Source organism: Atta cephalotes (assembly GCF_000143395.1).
Source record: "Atta cephalotes unplaced genomic scaffold scaffold00039, whole genome shotgun sequence".
NCBI lineage: Eukaryota > Metazoa > Arthropoda > Insecta > Hymenoptera > Formicidae > Atta > Atta cephalotes.
Window position 1 is genome coordinate 1,080,215 of NW_012130103.1, and position 19,830 is coordinate 1,100,044.

The following is a 19,830-nucleotide window of genomic DNA, read 5'->3' on the forward strand; positions in this document are numbered from 1 at the left end:
ATATATACGCATGTATATATACACACGTCACGCACGTAAATAGTATGTGTATGCGTATGCATATATAATAGACATATATATATTATATATATATATATATATATATATATATAGATATATATAATATTTAATATTTATCATATATATATATATATATATATATGTGTGTGTATATATATATATGCGCGCGCGCGCGCGCGCGTGTGTGTGTGTGTGTGTGTGTGTGTGTATGATGGTACTTTGGATGATTATTTCCACTAGATCAGAGTTTTCCCTCTTCGTTTCATCACTCGCTTACCCTATCACCTACCCTATGCGTATTTTATATATTCTGTATTTCATCCCCTATTTCTCCCATCTTCCCCTCCCTCGCTCCTCCTTTTTTCTGTTCTTTGGCTTTCTTTCGCGAACTCGCTCGAGATTCTCTGCATATTCGACCGGGCATCGCACGCGAAATGTTCAATGTTTTGTCTATTTCAGTCACAGGAATTCCGCATGAACACACATGATTGATCGATTGGGCATACCGAGCTTGCATCCGGCAGCACGCGGTCCTCTTCTCTCGAAAAGATACATACGTTCAAATCTATCATTTTTAGAGTCCCGGCCAACGTCGAATAAAGCATATAAACCGGTATTCATAGTCGATTCTCATGTTTAAGATTGCCTTAAATATAGTCTTAAAATTTGTGATAAATCAATCAGAGAGTCATTAGCTCTTCAGACATTACTTAAGACGGTCTTAAAATAAGAACTAACCGGCCATAGTCAATGAAATCATTGCACGGTAATCATACCCCATAATACATTCTAAACTCAATTCTTTTTATACTTAAGAAATAATCGAACATAAAAAATATTATTCTCTAACACTGTTTGTTTCTGTATCGCAGTCTAAAAAAAGACGAACGAAAGATAAGCGATTCTAAGATAAATATTGCATTTTACATAACGTTACCATCTTTAGATCATTTTCTTTGGTTTTCCTTTGTTTTTCCTTACTTTTTCTACTTCAACAACAACAGAAGACGTCATTTTTACTAATAAAAACTTAAAGAGGACTATCATTGGCGTCATCATCTGGACAATCACAGCCTGGCTGACATTTCTCGGGCGATGCTTAACCGATCAGGCAAAGTCGATCGTCGATCCATAAATCGGACCGAGCCGCGGGATCGATGGCGAGACAGGTAGGGCAATCGCGCGCCCTCACACGCGATTCCTCTCTCGATGTTCACGCAGGAACCACAACGGAGTAGATTATACTTTCGGCCGGAAACTCGCGCGTCACTTACTTAGCGATAATTACAATGATAATCACCATAACCATAGTAATAAGAGCTATTAATCGCGGAGGATGAGCATCGTGCGAACGTGTGCGAGAAGGACAAGATTTTCTTGCTTCCTCCTCGACGCGCAGCACGACGCGCGCAAACTCCTCTTCTTCACGCACACTCTCTTTCTCTCTCTCTCTCTCTCTCTCTCTCTCTCTCTCTTTCACTCTCTCACTCCTCTATCTGCAATATATAAAATCTACAGCGCGTCATACGTGTTTAAACCTTAAACGTTAAGGAGAACCCGATATCCGGCTGGGATGTCGGACCGGCGCTGAGCCCATGTTCGCTGCTATTTTTCTTTTTTTTGTATTTTTTTTTTCGTTTTCTTTTTTTCAAAGTTTTCAGACGCGTTTCGTCAGACGAGCACCCTGTATAGCGTATGATTGACATTTGTCTTTTTGGGAGAGAGATATCGGACCTCGTCCGCGTCTTTGGGACGAGCCTGCATTTTATCCTACTTTCATCAGTCGCGCGGGGATTATTTATCCGTCCCGTCGTCGTCGTCGCGCGGGATCTTCATCGCGACTACTAAATCGTTCGCTGCATACGAGTACAGAAGATTCGCCAGTCTCTTGTACTACGACAATCGTCGGAGCTGTTCTGTCCTGCCGACGGATATGGCCGACGATCCAGCCTTGTCGAGGGTCCTCGTCGAGGATCAATCTGTCCAGATGTACGAGTTGGGCAAATTTTCCTCTGTCATGACATCTTTTCCGCGCTTTGCATCGCACATCGGCGGACTGGCAACGAACACGACGAGACTCCTAGGGACGTTTTATCGACGGGATATTTCGTGATTTAGCTATTGTCGATTTGATGTCGGCTGGACGATCATCGCGGCGCGATGTCGTGACTCGCGCGTGTAACTATAACGGTGTCGCCATGTATCCGGACGACATGATCGGTTTTAATATTTCCAGTGTTTCTGGTAGATCTCTCCGGATCCTCGAAATGTTCGCGACAGGTTTCGCTGCACGCTCATGTCCATTCGCGCCCTCGTCCTCGAGTTCAAACGTAATTTCTCACCTGGCAGTAGGGACCAGAGGCTAGACTCGCGGAGGACAGAAAGAAACATGCAGATTTGTAGTAGTGTGGGATTGGACGAAAAGGAGACAGGGGAAAGCCGATGTTGTATATCGATGTTATATTCCGATTATCTGAACATCTGGGAAACGTCGTCTCAGCGTGTCTCGTCCTCTTCTCTCTTTAACTCTTCTTCTCGGACTGGGTTCAGCGCAGAACATCCTTCATCGCATTCGTTTCAGCCTCTTCGCCGTCGCCGCACAAACTTCAACGATGTTGAAGCCGTTGCTGTCCTACTGACTTCTAAATTTTTATCCTCTAATGAATTAACTAGCTAGTATATACTAAGTTGTTACGGCGGAGAGCGTTGTAACGATGATTCAACTCATCACTCCTGATCGTCGAGCGTCCATCGAGTTCACGTTCTCGGACGACATCTGCAATCCAAAGCGACGATATTGTGTAATTTCTGAGATAGGAATGCTTAATAGAATTATTTACCATGTTTACTAATTAATAATGCTTAAAGAACTATATATAGACTTTACGTCGATATTGCTATTTTAAATTTAATAATTTTATCGCAACTAAGAGAAAAATGTTTAATACCTCATACGAACGCAAAAAATGTCTTCTTTTTTGCAAGAAAAAACTTACTCTGTTAGTTACGACATAGGGCGCGACTCGTCCAGATTTTCTAGGCTAGGACGTGGGTTAGTATGGCCGGCTGGCGTCCTTGGGCCTCTTCAATTGGACTTTTAATCGTTTCATCCCTATCTGGAAGCCGTTCATCGCTTGGATCGCTGCATGCGCGCTCGCTGGATTATCGAACGACACGAAACCTGAAAATACCGAACGTTGAATTCTGCAATGTATAACAGATTTTTCATCCCTCATGAAAATCTTCTTTCGATCATATGAAAATGTAATCTTCATTTATTGATGTATATAATTGCCAGAAGAGATGCCAAATACAATTTGTATGACACATTGTATGACACTTTTAATTATTATTAAATGCAGTACAATACTAAATATAATACATCAAAATAATAATTCAGTTTTATCATATCATATTTAATGGTATTCATAGTCAGGGAAATATATTTATATATGATAAGGAAAAGTATAGGTTTAGCATTTTTAAATAATTATTATATTTTGAGGAGTACTGATTATTTGGCAATTAAAGCAATCTAGGCGAATCAAATCTTCCGTGAAGAATAAAAAGTTTTTGTTCATGAACTGGATATTATTCTGGAAGGGTAGATCCACGATAATGAAGACCTTCAGAGAGACCGTTTTCCCAAAAGATCATCACGACTTTCTCGGTTTAAGCCAATTTTGATCATTAAAGTTGATACCATTTTAGTTTCGACATCATAGTAATCTAAACCGCGAGTTTCTTCATCTTCCGCCCAGCCTTCTTTGCTTCACAAATTACTTTTATTTTAGGACAACAAGCACCCTGATTATTTCAATCCCGATTAGTCTCCGGAAAGTTTGTGAACAATCAAGATATATCGAGTTTTCATTGCATAATACATTAAAAAAAATATTTATATAGACACAAATTTTATCCTAATCGCAATGGTTATAATTATATAACGAATTTTCGACAGAAATTGTAGCATCAAAGAGTTTTTTTCGTTAAATTGATCGCGACGAAGAACATGCCTTTAAAGGAATACAAACGTTTACATATTTTTTTCCCACTGCGGGCATAATTATGACGTGTCGTTGAGAGCCTTATACCTTTTTTTTTGGGAGGGAATGCGAGTTCTGAAACAAGAGACAAAATACACGGACGCAAACGTATGAATTGCATATGGATGAATGTGAAGACCAAGGACACGAATGGAATCGTCCAATTATCTGTATCCTCATACTCTCGGATACGATTAATCAAAGGAACGCCAGCGGCTTTTATCCGCATTCTCTGTTTCGGTCCTCTCTGCATAGTCTCTAAAAAAGAACTGCGCAGTTTGATGCTGGCTCCATTGAAACGACATTCATATTCAATTCATCCACTAATACGGACGAATTAAATTTCCATGATTAAACCACCACTCTTTGATTGGAAACGTGTAAAGTCATTTAGAACACTGTAGTATGTGACTGATCGAAAGTCATAATAATAATCACAGACATGTTCACGTATGTCATGATTATATTTTTACGTTCAATAAATTATACGATTTAAAATAAAAATATATTGAAAAATTTTTGTGAGAGAGAATGATATTGCATTGTTTTTAATAATATTTTTTTCCGATAGCTTTCAATACAAATAAAAAAATGTTTTAAATCGTATAATTGTACAATATAAAAAACGAGTGATATTAAAAATTTAGGTATGATTTCATATTTCACTTCCGTTGTTTGACGATATATGTTGACGTTCTTCGTCCTACCTTGTATAATAGTTGTAAGGATTGAGTCAGATAGACGCATCCTTCGTTGTTGCTAGTCGTTCTGAAATTTGTCCGCAGTTACCGTCGCACTTACCAAAGCATTTACTCTGGTTGGTCGCTCGGTCGATGAAAACTTTGGATGAGATGACGTTGCCAAACGGGAGGAACATCTGCATGAGCTCGCCGTCACCGAACTCCTGGGGCAGGTGGTAGATGAACAGGTTGCAGCCCTCGGGTCCTGAGATAGAGCATCCTACCATATAAATCAGAGCACATCTAAACATCTAAACTTGAAGTATAATACTCAAGTTAGAATGTTAGTTCTGGATGAGTTTTGTTCTTCGCAAATATAAATGATTCCACGCGAGAGCTTCAACCCGTTAGCGAGGTCGCCAGCGGGTACTTTTCTTTCTGATTACTTTTTTCTTGTCGGTGTCGTCTTTCTTTTTCTTTGATGAATGAAGATGAATCTGCGGCAGACTCTTGACGACAACACCGATTTCTCTCGTCCGTCCGAGTGCGAAATGATGATGACATATAACATGATTTTGTCACCCACGAATGATGCAAAATGACGTGAGCATGAATCAAGCGAGAAGTTAAATTAGACTGCGAGCAAATGACTGCGAGAAAATGGTATGAAAATGACCGAATGTTGAGAGCAAAACGATTAGAAAGTCATGAGCATTGTTTCACTCACGATTATTAATAGAAATCTCCCGGTTCAAATAACGTTGAGTATTTATACTTTCAAATATACACACACAACACTGGGATTTACAACACAATGACATATGAAGTGATGGATGCTGAAATGAGTGAATGGATATGGATGGTGATGATGATAGTGGCGACACACTGATTACGATGGTGCGATACTCCCGTATTTTTGCCAGACACGATAATCCGTCGCCCTATATTTTTTCTGTATGAATACTTTAAATGATACAAATTTGCCGTCACCCTGCGCAAAAACTCTCTTACGCACACATCCTCTTCTTTTATTTATATTATATTACAGATTAATTATTATAAATAAAATTAAATTGCAAATGTTAATGATGTATGAATGTAATATAATTATTGTAAAAGATCATGAGTCACGACCTAGATTTTAAAATTACATTTATAATTTTACATTCCGTACTTTCATATCTTATTCGTAATTTTATGCATTTTTGCACAATTGATTATCCTACTCTTTCTTCTCCGATCGCTTAAGTAGATCTCTTTTTCGACTTCCGGTGTTAAAATGTCAAAAACATCGAGGTTTAATTTAGACCGGTGAAGAAGATCCCGAGAGTAGAGGCGAAGAGGGAGGGAAGACTATCCGAACACAACGGCAGTCCAAATAAGGATTTAGCTAATTTCACTGAACTTTATAACTCCGACGTCAATTAGCGGTGATTATGACCGTGGAAACTTCTGCTCTCTTGGCCAGAGCTTCTCTCGACTAACGGACGCATTTAAGTAATGAGATGACTGCTACTCAACTTTTAGGGTGCTACTCATCGCGACCTGTTCCCCTCTACCCGAAAGATCTTTTGCGGAAAGATTCCTCCGGGAATCCGTGGGAATATGCTAGTCGAATCATCGCAGAGTATAATTGTCTATTTTCAATCCAATTATGACTTCCGGTATGTTCACGATAATATCGCATGACTCGTTGAACATATTTGCTGGTCGATAAGATTATCATCGCAAATTCCGGCAAAGTTTAAGAATTAATGCGACACAGACAAAATTTTACGACGGTTTTACGAGGATATTTTCATCTGATTCGGAAGTGATTTTCATCGATTGTCCGAGAGTAAAACTTTAATTGCAGTTGTCGCAAATAACACACCGCGATCAACATTTGCAAAAGTTCGAGTCACAAAACTTGATTCACAAAAGGATAAAACTTTCCTATCCTTGAGCATTACTTTATATGCATTTCTGATAGAATTCTGTGTAATCCATATTATCGAAATTTGTAAAGTAATTCATTCGCGGATTGGAAAGTTGTTCATACAACGATCTGCAATTTAAAATAAAAAGAGTGATATTCCGAAACAAATCGTCGATTTAATACAAACTTTTCCGTCAATTATAAATTAATGTTGTTGGGTACTTAGTGCCTCGAGAAATCAAACTTGTTTTGCGGTTTACGTAAAGAGTGACAAACTCTCCCTCTCTTACGCGAAACGACTTCGTCCTGGTAATAACTCGATCGTGGCTGTCACGCGAAACCCAAATTAGCACGAGTGTCGACGGGTTTCCGGTTCCGACTAGGGAGAGTACGGAAGGGAATTGCGGTGGACGACGAAATCACGAAGAACGAGCCATAAATTAAAGCCCGTCGTCGTGCCGCGCGCGCGATCGTTGATCCTGAAATTGGTTTTCGCCTCTCTAATTGGCACACACGCGGTACGTGCACGCGAATTTAATGAGAACGACTACCTTGTCTACTTGTATGTCTACTTTTGTCGAAAAGTAATAGCGGAACGCGCTGCGTAAAACATCAAAATATTTAAACTTCGCAAATCCATCTCTCTTCGTACAATCATCAAACATCTGCTAAATTTAATTTAAGTGTATAATTTTAATATAACTAAAATATTATGCAACTTTGTATCTATTTTTTTTAGAATATATACACAAAATTTATATGCAGAAGAATCATTTTTTTAACAATCTAAATATTACTTTTATTTTTAAAATTACACGAATTTGAGTTTTTCTATGCAAAGTTGAATTATTTTGCTTACATGACTGAACTGTATAATAACGATATTTATTTTCGCGAATGACGGTGTTGCCGATCGCGAAACGGATTCGTGTCGATTTCTCTCTCGTACAGAGATTACAAAATCTCGCAATGCACGTATCACCGTCTCGTAGCGAAGCAACAACCAACATTGGTCGACAGCGCAACACCGAGAACAGCCACTGACATCGAGTGCAACGGTGAAACACCGAATTAACGACGAACATCCGAGATACGTTGACGTAAAGAAAAAAAAAGATAAAAGAAGGAAGAGGAGAGCTATCCGTATAACGTTAAAAATATTATGACACAGTCATGGTCAGAGAGAAGAAATGTATATACGAACACCGAAAAACATCGTGTAAGACGTAGAACACCCAGAACAACGATCAAGGAGCTTAAAGTAACACGGAGCAAGGGTAAACTCGCGAAGCGACAGTCAATAATAGATCGATACCACTGTCATGCAATGATGACAATAACGTCGATTCCCCTTCAGCTCCCTTGGGTTCCGTCCGATATTGCGGCACGCCTAACGACTTTGACATCTAACATAAGTTTCTCCAAAAGATAAAGTGTCTGCACACACACGTTTTCTTTATTTTTACAAAACTTGTATCTAACACAAAAAAGTTTCCAAGAAGTCAGCAATATGATAAACGTTGCTCTCTTTTGGAAAAAAAACTTTGGGAACTATTTGTGTTCTTGACAGTGTATTTTACACTTACACACAGAGAAAAATGAGAACAGATATGAAATATATTTGTCATTTCAACTATGTAGATTGTTCAAATATATATATAAAAAACAAACAAATGTGAGATATATACACCATACGATATAATACAATTCTTTAATAATAAACAATTCTAAAACAATTAATATTTTAGATTGTTTGACGAGAAGCGAATAGAGTGTCATAGGTGATTTTATCTCATAAAATTTATCCCGTCGGGAAATAAAGTTATTAATAATTTTTTATTAGAAAAGAAGTGAGAAAAATCGCGTTGATAAATACGCGAGATATTTGTCATCACGTACGGGAAATAAATTCGATTAGAGATTTCTCTTACTCTCATCTCGTATATCGCTTACGATTTAGTTCCGACGCATGGGAAAATGTCAGAACGCATCGACGAGACGAAAAGATCAGGCGGAATGAAAATAGGAACGAGTAGAGACGAGCGAGAAGGGGCGGACATAGCGGTCGGAGCAGAGGGTTGAGGCCGGATAAAACGGAGGCGGGGTAGCGCTGTCGCGGTAAACTTTCCATTATCCTGCGATGTAACAACGGATCGCCGGCGGGCGTAGCGGCAAAGTAATTAAAACTTTCGTTTTATTTGCATTATCTCATTGCGAGGCGTCGTATATTCTAATAATGGCGAGTTGTTAATTGCAATTAGGCGTTGGCTCGCTCAGCCTCTTCTAACCCCTCTTCTAACCCCTCTTCTAAATCCGGACTTGCCTGGTCGACTTTTTCCCTGCCATCGGCTCTCCTTCAGTACTTTTCCGCAAAAGATGGCGTAGTAAATGACTAGTCCGCACCGATATATTTGAGAGGAGAGGCTGTCTCTTTGACTGATCGCGTTCTTTTATTCCGATACTGGTGGTTTTCTAAGTAATTGCATTTTCATGCAATTTCATGGAAATTAGTAATTAAACTATCGAACTATCGAATTGAAACATCCGTCTTTGAAACAATGATCCTCTTTCGATGAAAAGAAAACCTATCAAATACTTACGACGTTCGAATTGATGAAATTATAGAATCGAGCATTGTTGTGTTAAACCAAAAATGACAAATGCGAAAAACTGAATGGAAAAAACACAAAAGATCTAGATCGATTTACTCAGGTATCTCTTACTCGTCATTTTTTTTTCGCATAATCGAAGCGATATCGTTATGCGAGATGTGCAATTACGCGGTACGATCAGCTGCAGTGGCAGCGGCGTTAAGAGAAGTCGAAACTCTTGCACCTCGTTGAGCGCCGACGATGGATAATTCGTGTCTGGACGTGTGTACGGGATGTGGAACTACAATCTCAGGTCTACAGACGTTCGTGTTTACAGTCAACAGTTAGACGTTGATGAGAGCGTGTTGTACTTACCTTCCCTCTGCGTGGGTGCCACCGCGGTCATCGGCTGAGGAATAGCTTGAGGAAACTGGCCGTAGACGGCGGGGTAAGCTGCGACAATAACAAATAACAAGTACATCATGAACTGTCCACATCTAGATCTGTGCGTGCCATTGCCTATCCGTTCCCCACATAAACCCTCTTTTTTTGTCCTTTTCCGTATTGCGATATCCGCTGTCGGCCGTCAACAGTAAGAGCCAGGGACAGCGCGAAACCGGCGGCAACCGCCGAACGAATATAAGCGTCGTAATTCAATGCAGCGATAGCGCATACATAATGGACGATGACAGTAATAAAAGCCGAACAGTCCAATAAACGTCAACAGATTCAACAGAAATTGCGCTGCCATCGCTAGACAGATTACAATGGCGTAATTTATGACCGTGCGTTTCAGAAGCAGGGACACGTAAATCGGACGCGACCATTTATTCTTGCGATTTGTCGAAGATTCGTCGCGAGGGGAAAAGGTTAAAGCATCAACATTAAGAGGATATTAAACGTAAAGAACGCGAAGACACATTTCTGCGTCTTTTTGGAGAGCACGAGATGCAATTCGAATTATGCGAGTTATTCCAGTACTCGATATTAATGATAGATTCTGTGATCGCTTTGGAATGGCAAGTCTCTCGAGAATTAAAGCTTTTTGAACTTTAATTTAGATAACATCTATCCAATTCAAGTCAATTTTATTATTTATTCAAAAAAGTTATCTCTCTCTCTAGATGTGATTATCAAGTGTACGTTCGAGATACGAGAAATGCTGATGAATATAACAAATGCTGATCTCCAGCAAAATTTTCTCTGCAAAACTGTTATTTCTGGAAGATCCCGCATAATCTTATCGTTAATGCGAAATATGGAAATCGTGCTTCTAGCCGAGTGGCCTGTTTGCCCTGTAAAAGCGAGCGGTGTAGAAGCGACTCACTGATACGAAAGCTCGTCTCGTACAGACGATTCCAACCGGCATTCATCACGGCGTTTCTGTCGACAAGGGTATTCGTCTCTCAACGTTCTCACCATACCGCGCGACTTTTAACACGATACTTTTGTACGCGAAACCGTCGCAGCCTGCGAAAATGCAGCGTTGTATCCGTAGTGCGTCATTAGCCGACACTAGATATTTCTTCAAAGCCGATTCTTGAAACGACGTGCCTCATTAAAATGGGATACGAAAGACCTTCTTAGCGCATTGATGTAGCAAAAGTCTAGGCACAACTATACAGAATATCCCGTTGCAATTTGCTAAATTAAATATTTAAGCAATCGAGAAAGGAACAACCCGAGACAAACAACGTTAAAACGGAAGATTTCGCAGAGAGGACATACGATTCGTACAGAATAAAGTTCTGAAATTGGAGAGACATTATCGTAAAAGCGTTTGCTTAATATCATATTACAACGAATCGACGGGAGATCTCATTATAACAAGCTTTTTGTTACTATGAGATTTTATAACGTCTCGTATTAATGTTGACACTGTCAATACATTAACGATTATTCGATGTAATGAAATTCTAAGATAACAAAATTTTATTTAAAAGCGTTTAATAAAATTTGCCGTAATACAATATTTAACAAAATTGGAGAAAAAAAAAACGGCCGTAGGTATCAATATCACTTCTGATCAACGAGAATCGAAATGCGAAATATTTCACATTAAACAGAAGTGTCAGTTATATTTTAATTCGCAATGCGATCTCTGTACGTTTGATGACAATTGGTTAGTCTGTAAATTTGGACCTCGGTATAAACGCTCAAGCCCAGCACTACCACCGTTCGCTACACGCGACGTAGAAAGCAAGTACGTCGTTATTAATTATAGCTTGATAAATATTTAAAATGCTCGTGATTGATACCTGTTTGTGACGGATAGGCGGAGCGTGCGCGCGGGTTACGCTCTCAGATCGGCAGAGGCGAATTTTCGCCCCGGAATTAATTATTTCCGTGCAAACATCGCTTTAATATATTCCGATTGACGTTACCCGAGGCCCCCCCGGTGCGCGATGGATCAACGTTTGGCGTATGAAATAAATACGCCATCATACGTTGGGGCCGCGTCACGCTCAGATAGAGGTACGCCGTTATTCCGGGATTGCTTTTTTTCCACTCGCTGATCTCGATGGCGTATGTGTACTCTGGCCGAAAATACATAGAAAAAAATATACCGCTTTTGAGTCCTCGGTAAATACGAACCGACGGTGCTCGCGCGCTCCCAGTACGTGATCTATACGTTTGTTATGACTCGAATTTGTTGAATTTCCGCCGATACGCTGGAGATACATTGAGAGACACGAAGGCGGATTGATCGCTGACACGGATGAGAATAAATGATATCCCCTTTCTTTTCATTATTCGCGATTGTACTTTCGATAAGCGGACAACGGTATCCGATCGAATGGCGTAAACGCGGAATTTGTTAAACGCCCTTCCCTTCCTCCCGTTACTGAGAGTGATTGGAATGTAATAGAAGTATAGGTCCATCGAGGCGCTGATTATCCGTGAAACGAGATCATCCATTTTGTGCCAGGCTTTATCATAATTTGCACCAATGCGCTGCACTTTGACGCTACAACGTCGACGGTCGACGGCGAATAATTCGCCATTTGGCGTTGGTGAGGGAGCATGCACGAGAGGAGACGTGTAAACGTTTAAAAACTACAATATAATATGTACACGAAGTACGTTTAGAAGGACATCGAAGTACATCGTAGCACCACAGCAGAAGCAGTATAGAACGAAACGTTGACGCGCACACGATCATGTATGACGTGTACGGTGTGTGTATATATACATGCGACCATAGTTGCATGCAAACAACCAGCAACGCGATCAGCGAAATCGAATTTTTTCGTAGGTAAGTGCTCCGACGGCGCCCGGATAAAAGCACGTAAACGTTGGATGTTCTCTGCACTTTTTCCCTTTACATACAGACAATTTCCATCTCACGGCCACACGCACGTTTTTCGACCCGCTCAAGATCGCGATAGGCAACATCCGGGCGAGATGAGTATTCAAAGTGTTATCTAGCGCGTGCTAAAACTGATGCCGCGAACGTCGCGATAATGCAAAACATTACGATAATACGAGATTATGAAACGACGCTAAATTACACATTCATTTTAAGTTTGGAGAAAGAACTTGCGACAAAGAACTTGTGTCATTATAAAGATCTGTCGTTCGTAAAGAATAATATATATAAAAAAATCTATTTTATATTTATAATAATTTATCTTATGAATACCAATGTAAACAAAGTTGAATATAATTTTTTATGATACATTTGTACAGTAATTTACAATCGATTGACATTAAATGATAAGTATCATCGGATATAAAAAATTATTTATTCGATTCAAAATAAACTCTACGGAGACGAATGATGGACAAACGTATGTCCGTCTCACGTTGCATCTACTTTTACTTCGATAATTCCCGTGAGTCTGCTTGGGTGGAGCTGGATGGACGAAAACGCGCTACAATCAATTGTACGGAAGACACGGACAGGGTAGACAGCACCTTGACAAGCCGTAGAGATAAAAATTGAAGCTGGGGAAACACTTACCGGCCACTCCAGCATAAGCCTGCATTCCAGGATACGCGGCGGCATGCTGAAGTGCCGCCTCCCCGTTGGCCAACCCCTGCGCTGGAATGGACAGATGGAGGGCATCTACACTTCAGTAAGCTCAGCTCTTATCGGGGAGAGGGGCCTAGTCTAGAGGCCCCTGTCGCAATACCCAGTAGGCCAATCAATACCGCTCGATATTTCCACCGACTATATACTCGACTTGTAATAAGTACCCGAATGGCAATAAAGGACGAAGACTAATGAAGGATTGACTATAAGAATGATTATAGTCGTGAAATTCATTGCTCTTGTAGAGGCAAAGTCCCGATTTAAATAATGTTTTAAAAATTTATCAATGTTATACGGTTTAACTTAATCAATATTCGGACGACTATTTTTATCGTTAATTTTCTGATGCGTCTTGTTGAACATCGAACATAAAGAGTCCAGTCTGAAAGACCTTGAGAATAATCGTAAAATGAATATAAAAAGAAAAGACCTCAATGAATATCTATTTATCTATTTTTATAATATCTATTTTTACTAATACTTACATATTTACTTGCTACAAGTTTAATTGTTCATTACTTGAATTGAGTCACTCTTGTGTAAACATAAATTTCGCGCTTAGCAAGAGTCAGTGAAGCCCCGCATTGGTGCTAAGTCTTCCGCACATGGACCCCCTGTCATCATTAATTTCAGCTCTTCTCGCAAATAAACGCCAACGAATGTAACGGCGCTTCCTCACTGAAGTACGGAAGAGTATGACGTGCGAGTACCGCCCGGCGTACTTGGCATGATACTTGGCCTGCGCGAAGTTATTTACATCCCCGTGGAATAATAAAGTCTGTTGCCGATTGGCCGGGTATTGCGCAGGGGCGGCACGCTGCGCCTGAGTTGATACTCACGTCCCGCATAAGTCTGCGGTATTCCGTTGGTGTAGACACCTGGATCCGAGCCTGCTGGCTGGCCGTTCGGCGTTTGAGCAGCCATGTTAAAATTGGGCATCGTTGGCGACGGTAACGACGGTAGTGCTCCGTTAACCGGTTGCCCTGTGCCGGTACCTACGAGCAAACCTGATCAGTACACACCGGTTACCCTCTTGCACTTTCAACACGATCGTCCTTTATACGAAGCATCTGATTGGAATGCAGTTTCTAATTTCCTTTTTTTTTTCATTTTTCCTCTGCTATAAATATAACATTGATTGTGGGAAAATACCGTTAATGATCCATATGTCTCGCAAGGCATTTGAAGTATCGAACACACTATGTTGGGTTGATTTCATAAATCAGAATATTATACCGAATTAATATCATAGAACTATCGATTCGGTCAAAGAGTCACGTTTAATTTTTTTCTCTCTCTTTGTACTAGTCTACGCTTTGTGCATTGTTCTTGCGATGCAATATTACTGTAACTATATGCTTGTTCTTGAATTACGAATTTAGTTTCTGGGAAAAGGTCGTGTTTATCGATAATAGTTTGCCTCCTGTCTGTGTCAACGATACAATTCGGATCAGCGATCAAAGCCTTGCGTTGCGCTAATAACGCATTGATCGCGCCGGTGACCAATGTTTGGTATCACGTCAATATGATTCGGTGTAATGAGACATAATTATGTTTGGGCAACATCTGTTATTTCTATCGAGTTAGCACGTGACTACGGAAAATACACAGTCAAGGGCACACGATAATAATAATATTGGCGCGTTTATGATTCAATCGATCGCAACCTTTTGAAATTACAAACATGATTGTCAATAATAATTTAATTGCGAAATAAATAAGTTCTTTAACCCTTTGAAACTGACACCAAAATCTGTAATACAATTTACTAATGCTGGATCTATAAAACCCATTTACATAATTTATAATAATTAAAAAATACTAATTAATTTCAAGGAACCAAAATAACTCGTATAAAAAAGAATTAATATTAATTCTTAACCGCCATACTACGGAAACAACACACTTGGGTATACTCAACAATTTAATTATGATATATGTTTTCATAAATGTTTTCATAAAAATGAAAATATTGTAAACAATTTTTTTCTATTAAAAAACCAGATATTAAAGGTAGTCAAGCAAAAGCATATATCTTTATTAATATAAATTATGAATAAAAATTTATTAATAAATATTAAAAAAGTTATAAGTAATGAAAAAAACATTGGAAAAAACATTGGAAAAAAGTCAGATATGCTGTACTGAAAAAGCGTTTAGGAGCTAAATATTGCAATACATTTCAACAAAAATGATCCAAATGCAAATGTAACATAAAGAAAATTGAATTATTTGGCTTTTTTTTACAAAAAATGTATAATTGAGTATGTCCAGTTAGCTATGGAAAGTTTAAAGAAACATCACAATTGCTGCTAAAAAGAAGTAAGCATCGATATTTTAATATTTTCGAATCGGGTCTACGGTTACGAAAGGTGAAAGATCAGGACGGAGAAAAATCTCGATGCCTCAATAACACTCGGATTACATGCGCTCACATCGTCACTCGGTTACGTTCATCGGATATAACGATATGTCGTAAACTTAAACTTAAACTTCCGTGACTGCGCGATACACGTCCCGACATTGTCGATTCGGTTAGACAAGATCAAGTGATTTCTATACAAGACTTACAGTGATTGCGTTTGATACTACAAAACACATCGTGCTTGCGATCAAGGCTCCTTCATTAAACTTTGCATAATATAGTATGAATTCTATAAAACTATAATGAAGTTGAAAAAAAAAACGATTTTACTAAAGTATCTAAAAATTTAGCTAAAAATTTAGCACAGCAAATAACTTTGTTGGACTAAATAATTAATATGTAGACGTCTAAACTGGTTGCTAGAATGTCAAAACTTTGTAATGTTGCTCATAATAATGTTTGAGCATTTTACATAATTATTTTGGCCTACATTATTTTCAGATCTGTATTCTCTAAATTTGAATCAGTAGATAATTATTGATATCAGTCCCAAGAGATGGCAGTATGATAATTAGTGAAAGTGAAATTTACAGTGAAATTCAACTAAAAGAATCAATGAAACATAGAATCCTTAACCTTGCTATTTTTGTTTCAATGTATAAATTCAATGTATATGGTATTGGAAATGACGTGCAAATATCGCGTGCACATTTTAATTATATATGCTTATATAACTTCCTTTTCTTTCAATTAAATTTCACTAATCACTCAATGTCAAGCACTGGGTAATCAGTGGTTATCTACTGATTCAGATTTAGAGAGTAATTTAAAATATTTACTTAATTTTTAAATCGTAAAATTGCTTTTTCCATGTACATCTTAAACAAATCCCTCAGCAGTTTAAAGTACTACTTTTAATTGAAATAATTTTTTATTTTGAATACTATATTATTGACGACTTTTAATCCGATTTGAAATGCACGCGATTATTGGTAGGATTACGGCTATAGAATGATTCCCAAGCACGCAGATCTACCTGCCAATGCCATCCTACACGCAGTTTGTGGTTATGCCGTCGTTCCGTCGAAAATAAAAGCTCGCTGCTACGGTAATCTTCAGTACGGAGTAAAGCGGACGGACGCGGCAAAGCCAGGGGGTTCGGTGGAGAAATAAAATATTATTTCCCTATCAAACGGTATTACCTTCCGCTCGACGAGACTCGACGTATAACGGAGCCGATTTCCGCGCTTACTTTACTTCTCTACAGCACTTCGACCTTTTCCGCTGTTTCTTGCATTGCTATGCCGAGAGAGAAGGAAAACTGAAAAGAAAGGTATGAGCAAAGAAAGGAGCAAGAAAGAGGCGTTTCTTTAGCTTCCTTCTTCTCTTACAACGAGCTTTCGATAAAGTTTTGCGGTACCAGCAATATCTTTCGCTTGAGTCACGTTCGATGAAAATGTTGTATTGATTTACGAGTTGGTTATAAGGCAACCGACTGCACGCCTCTGTCGCGAGAATCCAGAGAAACTATAGAGAAGCAGGAAGAAAGAGCGACCGGACGGAAGATATGTTTTATATCATTAAAATCAGTTATCGAGTTGGTACGGATAATTCGTGTGCCCTCGAGTGTTTCTTTCCTTTTCCGTAAAATGCACGTTTTATCAGATTGATGCTGTTAATTTGGAATTGATTAAATTAATTAAATTAAAAAAATTTTTTCACATAAATTGTCATTAAAATAATATCTTCTTTACCAATATTAACAAGATATAACATTAGACTTTCATTATGGGGAAGGGGGGGGGGGAGGTCAATATTTTATCTTACCAACTTAAATAATCACTTTCTGATTAAACGAGAATATTGCAATCGACAAATGTACCAACAATATAAAAAAAATGTTAATAACATAGAAAAATATATTCGCGAGAAAAGGTTGCAGTTTATAACAACTACACATAGATATTTTTAAGTATAACAAAAGTTTCTATGAAAAAGTTTAGCTTGAATTGAATTTCTTGAAGAATATATAATATTTCGGAGACGACAAATGAGTTCTTTTCTCACGAATATTTACGTGTCATGAGGTATTTTAATTTTCTTATACTCAGTTCCACCAATGTAAGATTAACTTCAATCTCAGTTTAATTTACTTTTTATCTTTTTTTAATTTTTAGGATTAGAAAAAGATAAACAGCAAACTAAACTAACGGGCATTAGCCGAGTATTCTTACCAGAGGTTGGTGGAACCACAGGATTTGGCATGCCGTTCAATGTATGCGGTAACTGTCCAGCCAACGCGGTCATTGGATTGATATATGTTCCTTGTGCAGTCGCTGCTGCCATGAGCGCTGCTTGCTGCTACAATATAAAGAGAATATCATTGTCAGAAAAAACATTTTCTCTTGAATAATAATAATAAAGAAGGAACACATATATTTCTTTATTATTATTTCAAAAAATTACTTAAAAAAAACACATGATCTTGAATATTTGCGAAACCAAACTATTTCTATTGTTAAGAAAAACTTTATTTTAATTTAATGAAAATAGGTATAACCTGAAACATCATTAGATGAATATTCATATTATATTATAAATATGATAGTCATAGAAAAATTTCAAAATTACGACATTTATCCTTTATTGCATTCCTGGGAAAAATTAAATCGCGAAAGGTGATTATGAGGGACCTCTTTGCATGCCGGCGTTAACGCGATGATATCGAGTTTCGGCCGATCATTTCCGAGAGTAACGAGGGACGAACCATCGCAGATTGTGAGTCGTGGTAACGAGGACAACAAGGCGGTAATGCGGTAACGCGAGAGCCATTAATGGTAACACGACCCACCTGAGCGTAAGCGTTGTAAGCGCCGAAATGATTGAAGAAGGGGTTAAGGATGCTCATGTTCCCGGCCATTTGCTGCATGCGTCTTATTTGTCTCTCTTTATCAGTGTCTGCGAATTTTACCACTATGCTGGATGACGCACCCTGCAACAGATAATGCATGTTGTTGATTTCTCGTTTTTATAAAGTCAGAATTTTTAGAGTACGACGCAATTTTATGATATACGAGAATAACAATGTACATTTTTAACGACCTCTTCAACAAGCTTTATTTATAGCATGTGTTATGACCAGCGTACGGGAATGTTTTAATTGGGCTTTTATAATTAAAGGAATAATCGGAGATTCTTTTTTATACTGTTATATTTTATAATAGTATCTAACACTCTCTTTTATTTGATAGATAGCAGAATTTAAGTCAATTTCTCATATGAGTTTAATTAATTAAGAAACTGTCGAATAATTAAAAATCACATGAGGCTTTTCTACGCATTTCAATATTAATAATTCTATTAAAATTCAATGATTGTATAGCCATAATTGTCGAAAAAATACATAATGCAATGTAATATATCGAATCTGTCGAGAAGTAAAATGGTATCATATATATTCTCTAGACATGAAGGAGTACAGATGTAGATACATAACGTACGAGACGAATAAGTGATTCAAGATCCCTTTGCATTAAAAAAAGACTTCTTCTTTTTCGAGATGCTCGCGAGGAGGTAAGGCGATGACGTTCTCACGATGTCTAAAATATAAATGGAAAGGGGCAACAGGTGGTCAGTGGCCATTGTAGCTGTGGAGAAAAGCTCGGTATTCGAGCTCCCGGTGATACATTATATTCACGTCATCAGTGCAAATGCTTGCTGGGCGTTCCTGAGTTTATATAACGTTTGTAGTGTTATAACTCGCGTAACAAGACTTTCAGCTTTGGTCACGCGACTTTGCATGGCGCACTTCATCGTGCTTTACTCGCGTGCATCTCTTTTCACTTTTTCCACATAGCTTTCAGGGTTTGTTTCAACGTTCCTTTTTGGAGAGCCTAAAATGTGATCACTATGAAAAAAATGTAATCTATTTGTAAAGATATTCATATAATTTTTTCCAATTAATTAATTTTTTTTATTTTGTCAGATGTAATTTTGATACAACATTTATTGGTTTCGTCCTAATTTATGCATTGACATTAAATCGATTGTTTTATATATATATATATATATATATATATATATATAATAAACTAATCTCTTATATAATAAATACTCTAGTCGCCGCCACACAAGTAAATTAGTAATAAACTAATAATAAGAGTACGTAACTTA

The 19,830-nt window shown here is 38.2% G+C and overlaps 1 protein-coding gene across 4 annotated transcripts in view; it reads right to left on the bottom strand.

The window, feature by feature from the left end:
• Positions 1-3,074: 3,074 nt before the first annotated feature.
• Positions 3,075-19,830, bottom strand: part of LOC105622010 (CUGBP Elav-like family member 4) — an 82,365-nt gene continuing 65,609 nt past the window's right edge. For 2 of the 4 annotated variants that reach the window (XM_012203442.1, XM_012203443.1), the window contains exons 3-9: positions 18,500-18,649; positions 17,925-18,015; positions 14,132-14,287; positions 13,221-13,325; positions 9,632-9,709; positions 4,869-5,027; positions 3,075-3,202 (exon numbers count right to left, since the gene is read on the bottom strand). In XM_012203442.1, the coding sequence (XP_012058832.1) occupies positions 3,075-3,202; positions 4,869-5,027; positions 9,632-9,709; positions 13,221-13,325; positions 14,132-14,287; positions 17,925-18,015; positions 18,500-18,649 (867 nt within the window). Of the gene's footprint in view, positions 3,203-4,868; positions 5,028-9,631; positions 9,710-13,205; positions 13,326-14,131; positions 14,288-17,924; positions 18,019-18,478; positions 18,650-19,830 lie in introns of all 4 variants that reach the window. The other 2 variants (XM_012203445.1, XM_012203444.1) reach the window with 2 other exon arrangements.